Source organism: Neoarius graeffei, chromosome 6 (genome assembly GCF_027579695.1).
Source record: "Neoarius graeffei isolate fNeoGra1 chromosome 6, fNeoGra1.pri, whole genome shotgun sequence".
Classification (NCBI taxonomy): domain Eukaryota; kingdom Metazoa; phylum Chordata; class Actinopteri; order Siluriformes; family Ariidae; genus Neoarius; species Neoarius graeffei.
In genome coordinates, this window is record NC_083574.1 from 83,663,544 (window position 1) to 83,684,843 (window position 21,300).

Below are 21,300 nucleotides of genomic sequence, written 5' to 3' on the forward strand. Positions count from 1 at the left end.
CTACAGGGTCGCAGGCAAGCTGGAGCCTATCCCAGCTGACTACGGGCGAAAGGCGGGGTACACCCTGGACAAGTTGCCAGGTCATCACAGGGCTGACACATAGACACAGACAACCATTCACACTCACATTCACACCTACGCTCAATTTAGAGTCACCAGTTAACCTAACCTGCATGTCTTTGGACTGTGGGGGAAACCGGAGCACCCGGAGGAAACCCATGCGGACACGGGGAGAACATGCAAACTCCACACAGAAAGGCCCTCGCCGGCCACGGGGCTCGAACCCGGACCTTCTTGCTGTGAGGCGACAGCGCTAACCGCTACACCACCATGCCGCCCTCAATGATGACATGTTAAATGTTAATTATTTTTTTTTAAGTATCAATCAATCAAATTAATCAATCGATTGATTATGTATTTGCTGTATCATCCTTCACAGGCTTTATTTACATTACTGGCTATAAAGTTTGTGCAGGACACTTGTGTTATAACACTCGGTTTACTACAGTAAAACATTATTAAACCTTACGAAGCATTATTTACAGCTTGATGAAATTGCTTACATGATTCTTGACTGAGAAAGAATAATAAGATCAGCAAACTTATAATGCAAGTCCATAGTTTTCCCACCACATACATTTGAAATGGTAACATAACATACCTCTGAATGACTTTTGACCCTGATGTACAGTAACTGATTATTTTCTTTATTAAATGTTATTAAATATGAAAAAAAACACACACACACTCAAGTAGGCAGAAATTACAGATTGGGTGAGATGGGAAAAAAAAATCTAACTGTTAACAAATATTTATAGTCGACTTTCCCAAAAATGAAAAGTAAATCAGTTGCTTATGCAGAAACACTTCTAGATTTTCGATCAATCTATATTTCACGGTATATTAATGGATATTTTTTCAAACTGTAAAAAAAAAAGAAAGTAATAACAGCATGAGCTTTAATATATATATTAAAGTATATATACTTTTTTTTCCTTTTTTTTTTTTGTACATCAGGCAGAAATGAGCCAGGAACTGGAAGCATGCTGCAGAGATCTCAGTCTAGTTGATTGTCAGTCAGCAGGGTGGAGGTGTGTGCGCCTCTGCCTCGGGCCACACTGCCTCCTGCACACACTCACATTTGTCAGTTTCCTCGTTTTACCGGCTGCCACACTGATTTATGAAGTTGCCCATGTCCCTGACAGGTAAAGAGGATTTATTTAAGGCGTAAAAGCCAGGCTGCTTCAAATGGCCGTCCCGTCTCAGCTCCACAACATATTAACACGGGGAAAAAAAAAAAAAAACATGAAAGCAATACTTTACACTGTCCATACGATCATCCCAGATATTGTATGTGAGTATGTCATTTCTGCAGGGTTGTATACAGTTTAAACAAAGCTTGATTCCTACAAACAAAATAAATACAAAGCATCAATTATTCAAATATAATTTCTCTTGTGTATAAAGGTCCTGAAATTAGATCAACTTTTAAAAAAACAAGGCCATGGTTTTAGTTTTAGAAAGAAAGAAATCCTTTTTTTAATTAAAGGAAAGGAAGAAAGGAGGGAAGAATAATTTGATCATTTTCACCTTTTTAAAATATTCAAATGTTGTGTTTCGGTAGCTTGTCATCCACTTAAATGTCCTGAAATTACATAAAATTATTTTGGCTTTGTATAAAAAAATTAAAAAAAAAGAAATCCTGTTTATATTTATTTATTTATTTATTTATTTATTATTATTATTTTACAAAAAGAAAAAAAAATAATAAGGTTTTCATGTATATAAAAAAAAAGTCCTGAAATTACATAAAGCTTTTTCAAAAACCAAACAGATTTTAGCTTTCCAATAGAGAAAATGTGCTTTGGAATATGCAAGATGACGATGATAATAATAATAATCCAGTGGCACGGTGGTGTAGTGGTTAGCGCTGTTGCCTCACAGCAAGAAGGTCCGGGTTCGAGCCCCGTGGCTGGTGAGGGCCTTTCTGTGCGGAGTTTGCATGTTCTCGCCGTGGGTTTCCTCCGGGTGCTCCGGTTTCCCCCACAGTCCAACGACATGCAGGTTAGGTTAACTGGTGACTCTAAATTGACCGTAGGTGTGAATGGTTGTCTGTGTCTATGTGTCAGCCCTGTGATGACCTGGCGACTTGTCCAGGGTGTACCCCACCTTTCGCCCGTAGTCAGCTGGGATAGGCTCCAGCTTGCCTGCGACCCTGTAGAACAGGATAAAGCAGCTACAGATAATGAGATGAGATGAGACATTTTATAGTATTAATTAAACCCTAAATTATTTTTATTAATCCCCCACCCCCTTTGCAAAGCTTCCTGTACAAAGTCATATCTAATCATAAAAAATTAAAACAAACAAACAAAAAACCCTCCTGTACAAGTGTACACTTGTGGTTGTTTTTTTTTTCTCATTTCTGGCACTTAATGGGAAAAAAAAAGTGTTTGAATGTGACAATAAAAAAGGCACTATTACCTCTAAGGGTATTTCAATATTTCAGATATATGATCTTTGGCAGAGAGTGGGAGACAGGTGTACACAGACGACACAAACAACACAGGCAATAAAATAGGCAGCCATTATGGTGTAGGAGAGCAAATCGCTCAGGAAAAATAAAACATAAACACTTACTGTTTGTCCGTTTGGTACACGGTGTACCTGCATTAGGAGAATTTAGTCAAAGTACATTTGGCTGCACGTGGGTGATCATAAAATACTGCAAAAGGAGCCACAGGAGTATGTAAAGCAACATTACAGAGTGAAACACTACTCCTTAAATGAGACCGAATGTCTTTTCATGTCTTTGGCGCTATGGTGATCGGAGGCACTAAGCAATTTTGGTACTCTCAGTCTTTGGCATGATGTAGACGCTAATTTAGCTCTCTGGTGTTAACTGAGGAACTTGTTCACCATCTGAGACCTCCAGGTTCAGGGAATGGAGGTTCTCACTCTGCCCACTTGTGCTCAGGTCTTGTGGTTGTGACTGAAACACTTCTTTTTTGAATTGCTCCTGAAACCTGGCTTGAACTTCCCCTCTCAGCTGTTCCTCTTCCTCAGCCAGTTGGGCGAGCCGTCGTTCCTCTGCCTCAATCTCCTCCGTGGTGGGGATGGAGTTCTTCTTGGGTCTGCCTTTAGGCTTCGTCGGGGCCTCGTGTCCTCCTTTTAGCACCTGAAGACACACAAAGAGACACAAGATGCTCTTTAATGGGACCATGACAAATGAAAACCAAGGTCAAAGGTCAATGCGGTTATTATAGTGATTAAAGGAAGATGTGTGGTCATTAATTCCTGAGAGGAAATCTTCTAGAGAGCTTTAGTCCATGGAGAAGATTTTGACCGCACTGACACGGACCTGCATTGTATTATAAATCATCTTTCATGACTAAAACACAGAGGTGTATACACACACTTAAGGATACTGCCTCTAGGCTGAAGCTTTTTCGACATTGTATATGGCGTACGGGTTAAAAACTGTCTAATGGATTTTTAATGGTAGGGTTCGAATTTCTGCTCTGTAGCTTGGTGGTCCATTTTACTTGTACTTCGGTTATGAAATACAGGCATCCAAATGACAAGGTTAAGCTATATAGCACAGCAAAATTGCTCAAAAATCAGTCAGCCTCTATGAGGCTTTTTAACTCCAACAGCACCACATCCTGAACATTAGCTCCTTCAATTAAACGTGAATCCCTGACACTGAAAATGTTTATTTTTCAAATAACAGTATAATATGTGTAGAAAACCTTTTTGAATTTCATCTCATCTCATCTCATTATCTGTAGCCGCTTTATCCTGTTCTACAGGGTCGCAGGCAAGCTGGAGCCTATCCCAGCTGACTACGGGCGAAAGGCGGGGTACACCCTGGACAAGTCGCCAGGTCATCACAGGGCTGACACATAGACACAGACAACCATTCACACTCACATTCACACCTACGGTCAATTTAGAGTCACCATTTAACCTAACCTGCATGTCTTTGGACTGTCGGGGAAACCGGAGCACCCGGAGGAAACCCACGCGGACACGGGGAGAACATGCAAACTCCGCACAGAAAGGCCCTCGCCGGCCACAGGGCTCGAACCCAGATCTTCTTGCTGTGAGGCGACAGCGCTAACCACTTCACCACCGTGCCGCCCCTTTTTGAACTTCTTATATATAATATTTTCTCGAGTAAATATTATACATATACCATATTTTCCTGATCTGAATATAAGTGCATGAGCAGAAGTGCTGATATTTACAGTTTAGTCAAAGCATTTGCGATGAAAGCCCTGCTTCTTCGGTGGTCAGACCAAACACAAACCAGTGATCAGACCAAACACAAATAACATTTGCCTGAAGGAAAAGTCAATTCACTGTCTTTTTGGGAAAGGATATGGGAAGTAAAAGATGTGTAGTTGTATCTTATGAACCAGTAGAAAAGAAGAAGCCATGGCTTCTCTTTTTTTTGTTTAAAAAAATAAAAACAAAAATGGAGGAGCCAATAATTATAAGTAGCAGTCAAAATAGACATTTGCTACCGAGATTATTTGTGTTCTCAAGGGGAAAAAAATGAAGTAGCGAGCAAACTTTACCCAGACATACTCTCCAGAATTGCACCTGCCAGAACTAGCATACTGTTTTGCAATGTGTGCAACTCAACTGTATCACAAGATCAGTTATCTCACATGCTACCAAATAAAAGTCTAGCTGGATATCAATGGGGGAAATGCAAATGGGTTCATGATCTACAAAAATGTGGAATGTGCTTTTGTTGTTAAGGAATAAAAGAGCACGGACATGGGACAGGGACATAGACTGCAGAGTAGACATACTGTATGTATAAAGTACTGAGATAAATTTGATAACAATTGTATAAAATTTGTTTACATAACAATCGGGTTGGCCGTAAATCCATTTACAGTTAAATAAATCTTCTTCAGTTTATGGTTCTTCAATTAGCAATTTATGGTCTGTCTGAAAAAGCCTCACCCCACCCTACACACACACACACTATGACCAGGATCTTCTTGTTGGCAGTTTTGGCACCTCTGCATTGGATGAGTGCATTGATGTGTGTGGGTGTAGTAGAAATGTCATCAATATTTCTAGTGAATGGAATTTCCTGCTACATTTTGACTTACACTACCGTTCAAAAGTTTGGGGTCACCCAGACAATTTTGTGTTTTCCATGAAAAGTCACACTTTTATTTACCACCATAAGTTGGAAAATGAATAGAAAATATAGTCAAGACATTTTTCTGGCCATTTTGAGCATTTAATCGACCCCACAAATGTGATGCTCCAGAAACTCAGGCCAAGTTTACATTAGACTGTATCTATCTCGTTTTCTTCGCAGATGCACTGTCCGTTTACATTAAACCGCCTGGAAACGCCGGGAAACGGGAATCCGCCAGGGTCCACGCATTCAATCCAGATCGTGTCTGGTCCGGTGCTGTGTAAACATTGAGAATACGCGGATACGCTGTGCTGAGCTCTAGCTGGCGTCGTCATTGGACAACGTCACTGTGACATCCACCTTCCTGATTCGCTGGCGTTGGTCATGTGACGCGACTGCTGAAAAACGGCGCGGACTTCCGCCTTGTATCACCTTTCATTAAAGAGTATAAAAGTATGAAAATACTGCAAATACTGATGCAAATACTGCCCATTGTGTAGTTATGATTGTCTTTAGGCTTACCATCCTTCCACTTGCAAGTGGTAAGTGATATGCGCTGGGATCACACACACAGCGGCTCAGTCCCGAATCACTGCTTGTGCACTTCACTCACGCGCTCTGTGAGCTGCGCAGGGCCGGAGTGCGCACCCTCCAGAGGGCACTCGCTGTTCAGGGCGGAGTGATTTGGAGCGCAGGATGCCTGCGGAGCCGAGCGTATCCGTGTATTGGTGTTGCTGTGTGCACGCAAATCGTGTATTGGTGTTGCTGTGTGCACACTAATCGTTTTAAAAACGTTAATCTGATGATCCGCTGATACGGTCTAATGTAAACATGGGCTTAATCTGCTCAAAGGAAGGTCAGTTTTATAGCTTCTCTAAAGAGCTAAACTGTTTTCAGCTGTGCTAACATGATTGTACAAGGGTTTTCTAAACATCCATTAGCCTTCTGAGGCAATGAGCAAACACATTGTACCATTAGAACACTGGAGTGAGAGTTGCTGGAAATGGGCCTCTATACACCTATGGAGATATTGCACCAAAAACCAGACATTTGCAGCTAGAATAGTCATTTACCACATTAGCAATGTATAGAGTGGATTTCTGATTAGTTTAAAGTGATCTTCATTGAAAAGAACAGTGCTTTTCTTTCAAAAATAAGGACATTTCAAAGTGACCCCAAACTTTTGAACGGTAGTGTACAGAATGTTGGGAACAGACAAACCAACCAACCAACCAACCAACCAACCAACAAACAAATGGAGGCAGAGGTAAAAAAAAAAAGTTGGCAGAGGTAAAGAGATGTTTAGGCGACATTAAATCAGATTAGCTGCTCTCATTACCCTTAAGAACCAAATGACTAAGCGTATATTGTTAGCAGAACATTTGCCCCAAGTGTGAGCATACCAACTATGCCATGTCACATCCCTTATTGAGCTTCTCCACCCATATCAGCAAAGAAGTGCTCATTTCCAACCAGAGAAATAGTCGCTATTACCGTATATCAAGGTTATTATGCTAGACTTACCATTTTCTTCCATTTCATGCGTCTGTTCTGGTACCAAGTCTTGACCTGGAGCTGGGTGAGACCAAGAGACTGAGCCAGGTCCAATCTGCACATACACAAAGACACACAATGCAAATCAAGACTACCTGTAAAAGAATTAGGCCAAATGATCAAATCAGAGTTATGGTGAGTGTCACAGATTCCCCTTTTCTTCGTGGTCCCTTTGGCAACAAGCATCATATGTTTTTGTTTTCATTTCTATTGTAGTCTCGAGTCCAGCCCTGTCCTGTTAGTCATCCGTTACTGATTGTGTTCACCTGTTCCGCGTTTGCTCCTTAGTTGCTTGCTGTCTTATAACAAGTCTTGTTAATAGTATGGTACATTCCCAATCTTTTGTCTTGGTGTAAGCCTGTTCTATTTCTCATTGCACTTGACTATGATCACTCTGGTTGCCTGTTTTCTGACTCCTGATTTGCCCGAATACAACAAACACACTGAACCTCTAACCTTATGTTACACCAAGGGCATGGTCTGGCTTTTGGGAGGAACTACTCTTAATTGGTATATTAATTAGCTTGAAAAGTTGCTACACAATATTTTTGAAATTAGGAATATGAATGGAAAACTCGACTAAACTTAGCAAAGTACAATACAATCCAGAGCAGCGTGAAACTATAACTCGGATGTTAGATGCTAGCTCAAGATGCCACCATCTCACATTTAAACACCACATAGAGCAAAAACGAAGACACCAGGCTTGTAGTGCTCGAGTCCAGGACACGGACTTGAGTCTGACTCATGTTCTAATTTTAATGACTCGTGACTTGACTTGGACTTGAGCACTGATGACTTGTGCATTAACTGCATTCGGACTCGTAAATCGGAGACGAGGACTCAGATTTTTTTTCTTTATTTTTTGTAACATGCCATAATAATTTGGCATAAGATATTTATCTCATCTCATCTCATTATCTCTAGCCGCTTTATCCTTCTACAGGGTCGCAGGCAAGCTGGAGCCTATCCCAGCTGACTACGGGCGAAAGGCGGGGTACACCCTGGACAAGTCGCCAGGTCATCACAGGGCTGACACATAGACACAGACAACCATTCACACTCACATTCACACCTACGGTCAATTTAGAGTCACCAGTTAACCTAACCTGCATGTCTTTGGACTGTGGGGGAAACCGGAGCACCCGGAGGAAACCCACGCGGACACGGGGAGAACATGCAAACTCCACACAGAAAGGCCCTCGCCAGCCCCGGGGCTCGAACCCAGGACCTTCTTGCTGTGAGGCGACAGCGCTAACCACTACACCACCGTGCCGCCCTAAGATATTTATATCTACATTAATTTTTATACTAATTCCATGCAAGAGAATGCACGTTCACCTGTTCATATGTCATGTTCAGGAACAAACTAACGTTAATGGCGCTAAAATGCCTGGAGAGAGCGTCCCTAGGATTGTCCGCTTTGCTTATACAGACAGTGGGGAAAAAATGCACTGCTATGTGTTCCATATGTAGAAGAACTATCGAGGAGACGATGGGGACAACCTCGAACTTCAATCGTCATTTGGCAAGACTCCACCCAGAGAAGGAAGTGACGCACTATGCTCATTGCTCTGTTGATAGTGGGCGGGGCTCGCTTGCTGACTGATGAACTAGCTAGTGTTAACCCTCTCTCATGTTATTTGCCCTGTTGATAGTGGGCGGGGCTTTCTGAGCGATGAACAAGCTTTTTATCTGTAGCCTGTTAACTAAAATGGGGCAGTTGAGCAGGCCAATTTATGCTGACAACCCAGTCCTCGCAGATAGTGTCGCAGACAGTGTCTGCGTAGCCCCCCCACCTTCGCAGACGTTCTGCGCGCACCTCCCAAAAATTGTGACCACCGCAGAAGCCTCGCAGACAGCGTCGCAGACAAGAGGGCTCTGATTGGTCCACTCTACATCCGCTGTACACGCACTTCCGCTTCCCTACTTTCCCAGTTTGGTTTGTTTTCACGACCGCCATTTTTAAAAACACGAGCGAAGATGGAGCAGCACGAAGAGCGGTTGATCGAGGAAGTGAGGAAGTACGTACATCTATACGACTCCTGTTCTAGTCATTATAAGTAACCGGAGGATAAACACTCCACTAACCACACCCACCAACTACTCCTAGTGATTTCGCGACTTCGCGCCCCCTTGCGTTGTGGCAGTGAATAACATCGCACACGCCTATTACTCCCCGCTCAACGATAAATTACAACTGTCTGCGTAAAGCTATCTGCGAAAGCCTTGTCGCAAGAGCATGCAGAGGCCTTTAGTCCGACACAGCAGCAGAGACGCTTTCACATAAAGGCAGCAACAGCCACCGTGAAATGGTGTGGTTGGAGTCTTGTTCTTAGCGAATCCCATTGCTAGCAGAACAGAACCTAGTGCTAGCATTTGAGGGCTTGTAAACATTTCCATGGTAATTCCAGTGTGTTTTAGAGAGTGTGTGTGTAACAGCTGTGTCATTTGTGTCAGACTCAATTCAGATCAATAGTGGACTCAACTCGGACTTGACCTTGACTCAGACTTGAACACTGGGGACTCGAGACTGGACTCAGACTCGAGGTTTAGTGACTCAACTACAACACTAGAAGACACTAGACAGATCCCAGTCTCAAATAACATCTTAATGAGCCAAAAGATTTCTGCCTTCTGCTTTTGAAGATGCAAGCGCAATCCTTTATCATCATAAGAGAAGGTAAAGGCAAGAAAGAAAGGGTAGCAGCATGCTGGAGTTTTGACTTATCTGGTGTTCAAGCTAATGAATTTATGATTTGTCCATCCTGAGTGTGCACCTGTTCGGAAAAAATTATTGTCATCCTGTTAACATGGCAGCAAAGGGGAAGACCACTGATCCGCATCCTAAAGTCATCTGTTATCCTATACAGAAAACCCAGTGGGTGGCCATCTCTGCCAGTCCAGATGTCCATCTAATCACAGCATAATCAGTAAAACTGCAGTGACATATCAAAGGAGGACACACTGTTCCGTCTGGAATAGTCGTCCCACACTGCAGACCTTCCACTCAATCCTGTCACCATTTATCTATTCGGGGAAAAAAAAAAAGGTAATCCTATCATACAAGCTCATTGCTCTCTTCAAGGCAGCCGGACTTCCTTTGGCCACTCCGGCAAGCTTTCCATGACTAATTCAGCGATTGGTTTGGCGGTAATGTGATAGCCATGGCTGTGCCTGGACCGTACAGAGAGCGCGGTATCAAACAGCCGTGCTATCAAACGATCACACAGAGATTCCTGCCATGTCTTCCTTCAAAGTAGCTCGCAACAGCCCGAGAGGATTAACTAGCTCTACCGCACTGCCTCTCCCAGCCAGGCAGTCAAACGCTCAATGTCACTTTGATGTCACACACATAGATCTGTTGGAATTGAGCAAATCAATGCATACACAGAAATTAGTCATCTTTCTCACTCTTTTCTTGGGTTCATGTATAGAAATGAAATGACGTCTCTGTCTCATACGGTCATTCAGAGCCACACAATGCTTACAAAGGATATATTTAGATTGTAAATTGTGCCACGTCTGTCAGAAGCATGGTTATCACATGGATTCCTTTGAAATATGAATAAAAGACAATAAGAAAATCAACATTGAGGTGTTGGGATGCCTGATTTTGTTATTTTCCTTTACAGAGTGTTTTATTCTTCTTATACCACAGCAACTTGCCAGTGCATACAAATTTTAATGCATGTAAGATTAAACGTGCATAATCTGCATGCACTGGGGATAAATTAGGGATAAAATTAGCTCGTGTTTAAAGGCTTCAATTTTCTGTAAAGCTGCTTTGCTTTCTGTAAATGTCTGTTCTTAAAAGCGCTATACAAATAAACTTGACTTAAGAACATGTTGTAGTTTTTATCCAATTATAGTTTCAGTCAATGTTGTTAAAAGTCTAGAAGACGAGTTAGTTCCTGTTATTATTTAGGATGTAGTAGCTATAAATTAGATGTTATATTTTATATTTATATTAATTTGATTCTTTTAGATTGTATATGAGCGATTCCACGCTTATGGGTACTGAAATGGGGACATGAACTTATTCACCTAAAACCATTTCTTTTTTTACCATCAGGTCACAAAACATGTAATCTTTAATGAATGATATGTTAAAAGATAACTTTAATTTTCTGAGATGTAATAAAAACATATTTATATGCCAAAGTCAAGCCTATGAGTTCCAAAATGATGTCTGTTCCATTACTTCTGTTACGATTGTCCATCTTGCGTCTGTTACAAATTAATTACAATCTCGCTATATACCATGTTAATCTTATTGAAAGAATGTGTATGTTTATTCTACTACACATGTTTATTAATTATATTTGCTAAAACATCACCTTCCTATGTTTCAAAAAGTAATTCTACATTGTTAAAACTGAGAATATATATGTCCACAACACTTCTGTTACGTTCTGACTTTGGCATATAAATATGTTTTTATTACATCTCAGAAAATTAAAGTTATCTTTTAACATATCATTCATTAAAGATTACATGTTTTGTGACCTGATGGTAAAAAAAGAAATGGTTTTAGGTGAATTTTTAAAAATAAGTTCATGTCCCCATTAGCATGGAATCACTCATATGTATTTTATTTTGTTTTATTTTTCTAGAATTGTTGATGATATCCTTAGCCTATTTAAGTGTGTACCTTTATCTTTCGAGCATTTTTAGCATTGTAAGAGCCAAATTTTGTTTTGGATAATGCTAATAAACCATCCATCCATCCATTATCTGTAGCCGCTTATCCTGTTCTACAGGGTCGCAGGCAAGCTGGAGCCTATCCCAGCTGACTACGGGCGAAAGGCGGGGTACACCCTGGACAAGTCACCAGGTCATCACAGGGCTGACACATAGACACAGACAACCATTCACACTCACATTCACACCTACGGTCAATTTAGAGTCGCCAGTTAACCTAACCTGCATGTCTTTGGACTGTGGGTGAAACCGGAGCACCCGGAGGAAACCCACACGGACACGAGGACAACATGCAAACTCCGCACAGAAAGGCCCTCGCCGACCACGGGGCTCGAACCCGGACCTTCTTGCCATGAGGCGACAGTGCTAACCACTACACCACCGTGCCGCCCCTAATAAACTAATATTAATATTAATAGCTCCCTCACCAGCCTCTATTTTTTCTTTCTCATGAGGTTAATAACACAAAAAAAAAATCGCAGCAATAAAGTCTGTCCATTCTGTCCTGAACACTTTGTTGTGCCGGAAATTTTAAGGGATCAGCTTTACCTCTAGGCGGCACGGTGGTGTAGTGGTTAGCGTTGTCGCCTCACAGCAAGAAGGTCCGGGTTCGAGCCCCGTGGCCGGCGAGGGCCTTTCTGTGTGGAGTTTGCATGTTCTCCCCGTGTCCGCGTGGGTTTCCTCCGGGTGCTCCGGTTTCCCCCACAGTCCAAAGACATGCAGGTTAGGTTAACTGGTGACTCTAAATTGACCGTAGGTGTGAATGTGAGTGTGAATGGTTGTCTGTGTCTATGAGTCAGCCCTGTGATGACCTGGCGACTTGTCCAGGGTGTACCCCGCCTTTCGCCCGTAGTCAGCTGGGATAGGCTCCAGCTTGCCTGCGACCCTGTAGAAGGATAAAGCGGCTAGAGATAATGAGATGAGAGACATAACATCATGTGCCTTAAGCTTGTCTAGTAGATGCTAGTCTGAGATTTGCAGTCGTTACTATCGAAACGATAATGTGTTCGAATGAGAGCTTTAATAGAAATCTTTCATACTCCTCGCAGCTGGAATTATTGCCAGAGCTGTTCTTATACAGCAACTTTTATTGCCCATTGGTTTCGAAAATTTGTTTAAGCTGTTTAATCCTACTTTTTTAAATATAATATCCTAATTACATAATATGTTGTTGCCCAGAGAAATATGGGTTCTCCATCTAGTTTTGACTTCCATTAAATTTTGGGGTTTTTTTTCCTTTTACATGCCGTTGTCGCATACGTTTTTCTCATTACAAGCCCAAACATGGACTCCTGTAAGGCTGCTTTGTGACGATGCCAATATATAAATAAAGCTGAAATGAATTATTTTTGAGTATCGTTTTTTAGACAGGAAACGTACACCTACGTGGCACTTTAGGCTTATTTTAAAGTCAATTGATGATGATGATTATAATCATCTGTACCTTATAAAAACGATTAGGACTGAATTATATAAATTGTACAAATTTGTATGTTGGCATGTTTACTATTGGTTTTATGAGGTTTTGATTATGTGGCCACTTGCATGCTTTCAGCTATGGCTACAGAGCTTAAGAGCCAAAAACCACAACACACAGAGAGAGAGACAGAGAGAGAGACAGAGAGAGAGAGAGAGAGAGAGAGAGAGAACACGAGAACAGAGCAGCAGTATGGTGTTCACATCCAATGGTGCTGTGCCCTGAGGATGGGGATTTCCCCCACTTTATGTTCTTCGTTCAGCTGGGACTTTAATTAGTTCACTTCTGAGACTGAATCAGGTATCAGAGGTAGGTGTGTGTGTGTAGAGCAGTATAAGAAACATGTGGCCAAGTACTCTACGGTCTAAAAGGGTTGATCTATTTACCCGTTACGGTATTTAGGTCGGAAAAATCAATGTATCTTTAAATAAAGTCTTGGAGACATGTCAAGAAATAATAAAAGACAACCACAATGGACAACCACGAGGTATCATCACCACTTCACCCCTATCCCCCACATCTCTTACACCTCTTCACATCATTTAATCAAACTTAAGCACAACATATACAGTACATTCTAGAGCAGTTATACGTCTTTGTGCAACCTAATTACAGTGCAGTGTAAATTTCAATACACTCATTACAGTGCAATATATTTCTCTTGTGCAACCCAATTTCAGTGCGATATACATTCATGCATGCGTTATAGTGCAATATTTCTTTTGTGAAATATATTGATACATATTCTGTATATTATATACGCCACAGTGTATATTGCAGAGCTATATATTCTGCAGAGCACTCCATCGTCACGTTCTTATTTTCTTTTTATTATATTTGTTATAATAATAAATAAAATATAAAACACACACACACACACACACACACACACACAACCGTTATCCTCACAACCTATGTAGCACCGCAATAAGCATTTCGCTGCATGTCATACTCTGTAAGATTGTGTATGTCCATCCATCCATCCATTATCTGTAGCCGCTTTATCCTGTTCTACAGGGTCGCAGGCAAGCTGGAGCCTATCCCAGCTGACTACGGGCGAAAGGCGGGGTACACCCTGGACAAGTCGCCAGGTCATCACAGGGCCGACACATGTTGCCCCTTTCCCACCAAAGCAGTTCCAGGGCTGGTTCGGGGCCAGTGCTTAGTTTGGAACCGAGTTTTCTGTTTCCACTGACAAAGAACTGGCTCTGGGGCCAGAAAAACCGGTTCCAGGCTAGCACCAGCTCTTTGCTGGGCCAGAGGAAAGAACCGCTTACGTCAGCAGGGGGGCGGAGTTGTTAAGACCGACAACAATAGCAAGACCGTGAAAGGTCGCCATTTTTAAGCGACGAGAAGCCGCAGCTGTACAAACACGAAGTCATCCATTATTGTTGCTGCTTCTTCTTCTCCGTGTCGTTGTTACTTGGATGTTCGTGCCAAGGTTTATGCAAATGCAGCGATGTAACTGACGTATACAGCGACGTAATGACGTGGCTCCCCTTAGCACCCCGAGCTATGGAAAAACAAACTGGTTCTCATCTGGCTCGCAAGTTGAACGAGTTGTGAACCAGCACTGGCCCCGAACCAGCCCTGGAACTGATTTGGTGGAAAAGGGGTAATAGACACAGACAACCATTCACATTCACACCTACGGTCAATTTAGAGTCACCAGTTAACCTAACCTGCATGTCTTTGGACTGTGGAGGAAACCGGAGCACCCAGAGGAAACCCACACGGACACGGGGAGAACATGCAAACTCCACACAGAAAAGCCCTCGCCGGCCGCTGGGCTCGAACCCGGACCTTCTTGCTGTGAGGCGACAGCGCTAACCACTACACCACCATGCTGCCCTCTGTATGATTGTGTATGTGACAAATAAAATTTGAATTTGAATTTGAAAATGTGCAGCTGCTTTATCCTGGTCAGGCTTATTGTAGATCCAGATCTTAGTTCCTATGCTGGACTAAATTGGATGCAAGTTAAGAATAACCCTGGATATGACACCAGTTTAGAGTTTCCAATCCACCTACTGACATGGGGGGGGGGGGTTGGGTGGTGGGAGGAAACCAGATGACCCAGAGGAAACCATTTCATAGGATCATGCAAAACTCTAACAGAACTTGCAGTAGAGTTTTCTTTATGAATACAATTTTCTCGATAAGATTTTTTTTTCAAAACATCTGGTGTAATTTCCTGTTTGTTTGTTTTTCCCATCAGTGGCACTTTATTATAATAATTTGGATGTGTCTATACTTTTAAAGAAATTTTACTCTTTGCTATGTGAATACTTATTAGCTCATCGGGCCAACAGGTGAGGAGTTTATGGGATCATGTGTTGTCCGTCGTCTGTCCAGCATCGTCCACATTTCATGAAAATTGCTTCTTCTCTCTCAATTCTTCACTGATTTTTATTCTTTTTGGCAGGAAGGTAGGTCTGCCTGGGGTGCATATAGCTTCTACCCAAATTTGCATAAATCACAATTAATAATGAAGATATGGAGCAATTAAGTCATAACGAGCAGTTTCCACACAAATCGCTTCTTCTCCTTCAATTCTTCACCAATGTTGATTCTTTCTGGCATGAAGGTAGGGGTACCTAGGGTGCATCTAACTTCTACCCAGATTTGCTTCATTACAATTATTAATGAAGTTATGGACTAATTAAGCCTTAATGAGCAATTCAACAAAAATCGCTTCTGGATTCTTTCTGGCAAATAGGTCGGTATTCCTAGGGTGTCTATAGCTTGTATGTAGCTTGCAACATTTATTGCGCAAGGTGGCCCACTTTAGATCGTTCCTCCTGGATGAGACGAGGCCAGAGTGAGCTGCATGATCATTGATGGTCTCGTTAGTACTTAGCTCCTTAAAGAACTTGGATTTTGCATAATAAGGAAACGGTCTGATGCAGGGTTCTACATTCAACCTTTAAAGGTTCCCCAAGAGGAACCAACAGAAGAACCAGTGTGTGAAGTGTGACTATAGGTGAGGCTTCTTGGACTGATACAGCTGATATTCCCGTTAAAAAATGTGTGCGTGTGTTATTCAGATGAATAAAATTGTCCTTTTTTTGTCTGTCTGTCACATTTAGAACTTTATGCTCCTTCATGGACAGACTGTAGATTTTCTATCTCCGATTTTAAATACAGTCTACGCTATAATGGAAGTATGTTCAGTACAGCCAAGCATGAAGCCTGAAATAAAATGGAAAATGTGCGAAGGCTGAGAAAGAACGACCCACGAGAGGGAACCTAAGACACACGGATTACATCATCTCATTGTACAAAGCTCCAAAGTGTTTTATATACACCTGTGTGTATATTAAATGATCGGCATGGAATCAGCGTAATACATTTCTGTTTGCTGTTATTGGCATGTGTCCCTGTTCTCTTGAATGGGGGTAGTGTTTCTTTTCGACGATTTCTGGTCAGCTATTCAAAAGCCCAAGGTTAAAATGTTACTATTCTCTCGACTAGAGCATTAGGTACCTAATGTTCTGGCTCATGCAGGTTAACCGTGTTTGACACGTTCCCAAAAGTATAAATCAAAATGTCACAGTGATAATCAATGCCATTCAGTTTCCAACATCTGCTTTAGTTTTTTTTTTTTTTTTGTCTCTAGCCCAGGCTATGAAAATCTGTTTCATACTTACGTGGACATTCTTGTTTCTCGAAGGATATTGCACTAAAGTTTATGAATAATAAATAAATTATAGTGGTGATCCTGCTAAAGGAAATATGAAGTACAGACACAGAAAAAATACAGGTGATTGTGATGGAACCAGTATTTGAACCTGACGTCTTGTTAACTTTTTAATTCAATTCTACAGTACGGCTAAACTTACGAATACAAAAAAAACAACTGCTGCTTGTTTAAATACAGAATAATCCAGATGTTATGCATGTTACAGTGGCGTGCCCTAATGTCTTTATGCATCATAGATCTTAATGCTGAGTTACAGGTACAACTACATTAGAATTGGTTCCCTGGTTTACAGCTGAAAGATGGCCAAAGCAACAGTGTCTAAATATCTAAAGTCTAAATGCAGAAAATATTTATTTTCTATCATTTATTTAAAAAAAAATACACATTTAGCAAATTGCATTTTTTAAAAGAGTACACAGGCGTACACACGATCGTAATATTAAATATTATGGCCGTAACTGGTGAACTGTGGGGTCCAAGTACTGTTTGTAAATAGCGCCCCCAGTGGCCAGTTCTTTGTTTTTTGGAGCACAAAAGACCAGACATGAACATGCTGTTCATGGTTTCTGATGGTAGCTCAATGTGAATTACTATACATGGTGAAATCTGATTGGCTGATGGTGGTTTTATATATGCAAAAAAATCTTCGGTTAGGAATAAAAATACTATAAACAGTAAGCAGTAAGCCATAATAAATGAAACAAAGTCAATATTTGGTGTGAGACGACCCTTTGCTTAAAAAAAAAATAGTAGTCTGAGGTACAGTGAGTGCAGTTTTATGCGGAAATGAGCTGTAGGTTTTACTGAGCATCTTACAGAACCAGCCACAGTTCTTCTGGACACTTTGACTGTCATACTCGCTTCTTCATTTTGCACCAAAACCCAGCAGCCTTCATTATGTTTCCTTTTTTAATCTGAAAAGTGGGCGGCACAGTGGTGTAGTGGTTAGCGCTGTCGCCTCACAGCAAGAAGGTCCTGGGTTCGAGCCCCGTGGCCGGCGAGGGCCTTTCTGTGCGGAGTTTGCATGTTCTCCCCGTGTCCGCGTGGGTTTCCTCCGGGTGCTCCGGTTTCCCCCACAGTCCAAAGACATGCAGGTTAGGTTAACTGGTGACTCTAAATTGACCGTAGGTGTGAATGTGAGTGTGAATGGTTGTCTGTGTCTATGTGTCAGCCCTGTGATGACCTGGCGACTTGTCCAGGGTGTATCCCGTCTTTCGCCCGTAGTCAGCTGGGATAGGCTCCAGCTTGCCTGCGACCCTGTAGAACAGGATAAAGCGGCTACAGATAATGAGATGAGATGAGATCTGAAAAGTGCTCTCTTATGGAATATACTGCACAGATACAAACTTTTTTTTTCTATAAAGCTTAATTTTGTGCTGGAAAATGAACGTTTGGACTCTAAAATGTTTTGTACTGACTCGATAATGTAATAATGTAGAAGTCATCAAATAGAAATCTCTACCAAAGTTTGTATGAAAAAAAAAACAAATAGGGTGCCTAAGACTTTTGCACAGTACTATATATATATAATATATATTCCTGTTCCATTGGAACCCAATGTGGTGTTCTACTGTTGCATGCTGAGATGCTTTTCTGCTCACCACAGTTGTAAAGGGTTGCTATAAGTTACTATACCCTTCCTGGCAAAAAAGCTTGACCCAATCTGTCCATTTTCCTCTGACGTCTCTGATCAACAAGGTGTTTGTTTCCACCCACAGAACTGTCACTCACTCGACTCGATGTTTGTTTTTTTGTTTTTCGCACCATTCTATCTGTGTAAATTCTACAGACTGTTGTTTGTGTGTGAAAACCCCAGGAGATCAGGAGTTTCTGAAATACTCAAACCTGTCCACCTGGCTCAAACCAACACCCATGACACAGTGAAAGAAAGTCCCACTTTGAGATCACAATTTTTCCCATTCTGATGTTTGAACATTGTGAACATTAATTAACTGAAGCTCTTGATTTGTATCTACGTGATTTGATGCATTGTGCTGCTGTCAAAGGACTGGCTGATTAGAGAACTGCATCAAACAGCAGGTGTGTGGATGGGTGTTCCTAATAAAGGGGCCGGTGAGTGTGTATATGACATTCTAATAATAAATAAATAAAGCAAGTGGTGTGCGAACTGATAATCAGGTCTTTGAAGACCTTATAAACACTGTATTACTTCTCATACAAATGTTCCAAAAGTTGTAAGAAAATACATGTTTGCTATCAATGCAAAATGTACGAGGCGAATTATGACAAATTTGCAAGTGCAAGACTTCATACGTCATGCTGTTTAATAATAATGTATAGCAGATGCTGACCTGTCAGGAGTGGAGAGGTACTTCTGCTTCTGAAACTTCTTCTCCAGACCCATGAGCTGCACCTCGGTGAAGATGGTGCGACTGCGACGTGGCTTCTTCAGCCGGGGGGCGCTGTGCTCCGTCTCTGACTCGCTGCTGATGCTGACGGGCGTCTCGCTGGGCACCGGCTCACCTGGTAGTGCATGCTGGGGTGACACTATGGGCAGGTGGGTGACCCGGCCAGGAGGTGAGGGCTGGGGAATGTGTGCCAGGCCACTAGGGGGCTGACGGGTGATAACAGACAGCAAGGGGTATGCATTGATTGATGATGGGCCTGCATAGGAATACAGAGAATTTATTTATTTCAAATAAAAGTGGCTAATCAGAAATTATTAGAATTGTCAATAATCTCAAGGAAGGCAAATGCTACTTCATAACATTTCTCAATCAAAAGTAAATATTTTGACAGATACTTTAGGAAGATGAAGAAAGGAACTAAAGGAAAAAAGGAGTGCATTACATTACACACGGGATCAGGTCGCAGGTCTGGGATCAACATTATTTAATGGTACGAAATGGCAAGTAAATTAAGTCATTTATTTTTTTCACGGTCCAAATCCTGCGCTCTGATTGGCTGGTGAGCGGGTCCGTATCCTACAATACGGACCCCAGTTACGGACCTCTGGCGACTCGCTAGTTCACAACAACAACAAACATCGTAGCAATTTTTGTCAACATTTATCTAAGATTTATTTATAAGATTATCAAAAATCTTATAAATGTTTGCCAGCATTTCTCAAGAGAACAGCATTAATTTTACAGCATGGATAGCGATAACGACAGTGTTCACAGCGAAAGCGAGTTTTACTACCCTGAGGAAGAAGAAATAAAAGAAAACATTTCGGGAGAAAGCTAAAAACCTCTAACTTGCTAACGCCGAGCAAAAACATGGCTGAATCCTGAATGACTCAATTTTGTATAAATAGGGGACTACATAGGCGGCAAAATGTAGTTTTTTTCCTGCCATGGAAGTGCACTTGTATACTGAGGAGGAAGCAATTTGCATTACAGCCGTGAATGAGGATTCAAAATGGCGGCTCGGCTTAGTTTTCCCTTTCGGGCGCTCTCGTTTTCTGCTAGATAATTTGGGAAAGAAAAAAATAAATATATTATTTACCAGCTTAAGGTCGGTCCGTATGGTGAAATACCGTGACCTCGGCCCAAAGGGCCTCGCTCAGTACTTTCAAGACCTCGATCACGGTATTTGACGGTACGGACCTCCCAGCTGGTAAATAACATATATGTATTCACATGACCAAAAAGAAAAAGAAAAAAAGAATAAAATAACATCATTTTGAGTTTTCTGTCAAGGTTCGAAATGGATCACGCACTGCAAAAAATGACAACTTAGCAAGCAAATTCATTTTTAATAATAATAATTATTATTATTCCTATTATTTATTGTTACACAGCTATAAGTTGGTAGCTGGAATCGAATTTCTGTATTGAGGGCAAGCTACGTCTTGTAACCTTAGGCCTCAAGTACTTTTCTGAGGAGGCGTGCTGTTCCAAGGAGGGCTGCCTTCTGAAGCAGCTCAATCTTCGTGGTCACGTCAATCGACTTAAGGTATTTAATTAGGTTTGGCGTGACTGTGCCCAGCGCGCCCACCACCACTGGAACCACTCTTGCTTTAATGTTCCGTAACTTTGCCCCCTCCCTTCACAAGTCCTGGTACTTATCAATTTTCTTATTTTCTTTCTCAGCAACTCCAGCATCTCCAGGGACATTATTATTATTATTATTATTATTATTATTATTATTATTATTATTATTATTATTGTAATATGGTTTCAATAAACCAAATATAAGATTATCAAACCTATTTCTGAACATTTTTACTAATTTCAAAATATTTTTCTTCTTTCTTCTTCTAGAAACGAATCCTTAAAATTTTTACAAACATATCTGCCAAAAAAAAAAGACAAGACTATTTCAAGGATGAAACCCCATATAAAAACAGAACCTTTAACACAGAAGTTATAATATATGGTTTAACACAGGCAGAGTGAATTATGAAAGCAGGAAAGACTTTATTCTCATATTTTGGTTGTTAAGGGCTGAGTTTAATTGTAGAATTTAAGCCAAGACCAAAAGTAAAATGTCTCCTGACTCCCCACTGATGTGACACTTCGGTTCAGCAAAGTGTTTAATCCAGATTCAGAAAATGGCCCTAAATTGCACACGAGGATCCGTTTGACTGCTTTAATTGTGATGCTGTCACATGCTTTGCTGCTGCGTGGCCGGTTTAAGCAGCCATTATGGTCCAAGTGAACTAAATCCTCACTAATAGCCTGTCCCTTCTCGCCTTAATGGTGTTGGGAAACGTTAAAAAGTCTGACCTGG

The 21,300-nt window shown here is 41.4% G+C and overlaps 1 protein-coding gene across 2 annotated transcripts in view; it reads right to left on the reverse strand.

Moving 5' to 3' along the window:
• Positions 1-686: 686 nt before the first annotated feature.
• barx2 (BARX homeobox 2) overlaps positions 687-21,300 on the reverse strand; it is a 43,407-nt gene continuing 22,793 nt past the window's right edge. The window contains exons 2-5 of one of the 2 annotated variants that reach the window (XR_009654904.1): positions 18,918-19,230; positions 6,692-6,776; positions 1,591-3,178; positions 687-1,406 (exon numbers count right to left, since the gene is read on the reverse strand). Coding sequence is in view for 1 of the 2 variants with exons in the window: in XM_060924115.1 (XP_060780098.1) it covers positions 2,885-3,178; positions 6,692-6,776; positions 18,918-19,230 (692 nt within the window). In the remaining variant the exon portion in view is untranslated. Of the gene's footprint in view, positions 3,179-6,691; positions 6,777-18,917; positions 19,231-21,300 lie in introns of both variants that reach the window. The other variant, XM_060924115.1, reaches the window with a different exon arrangement.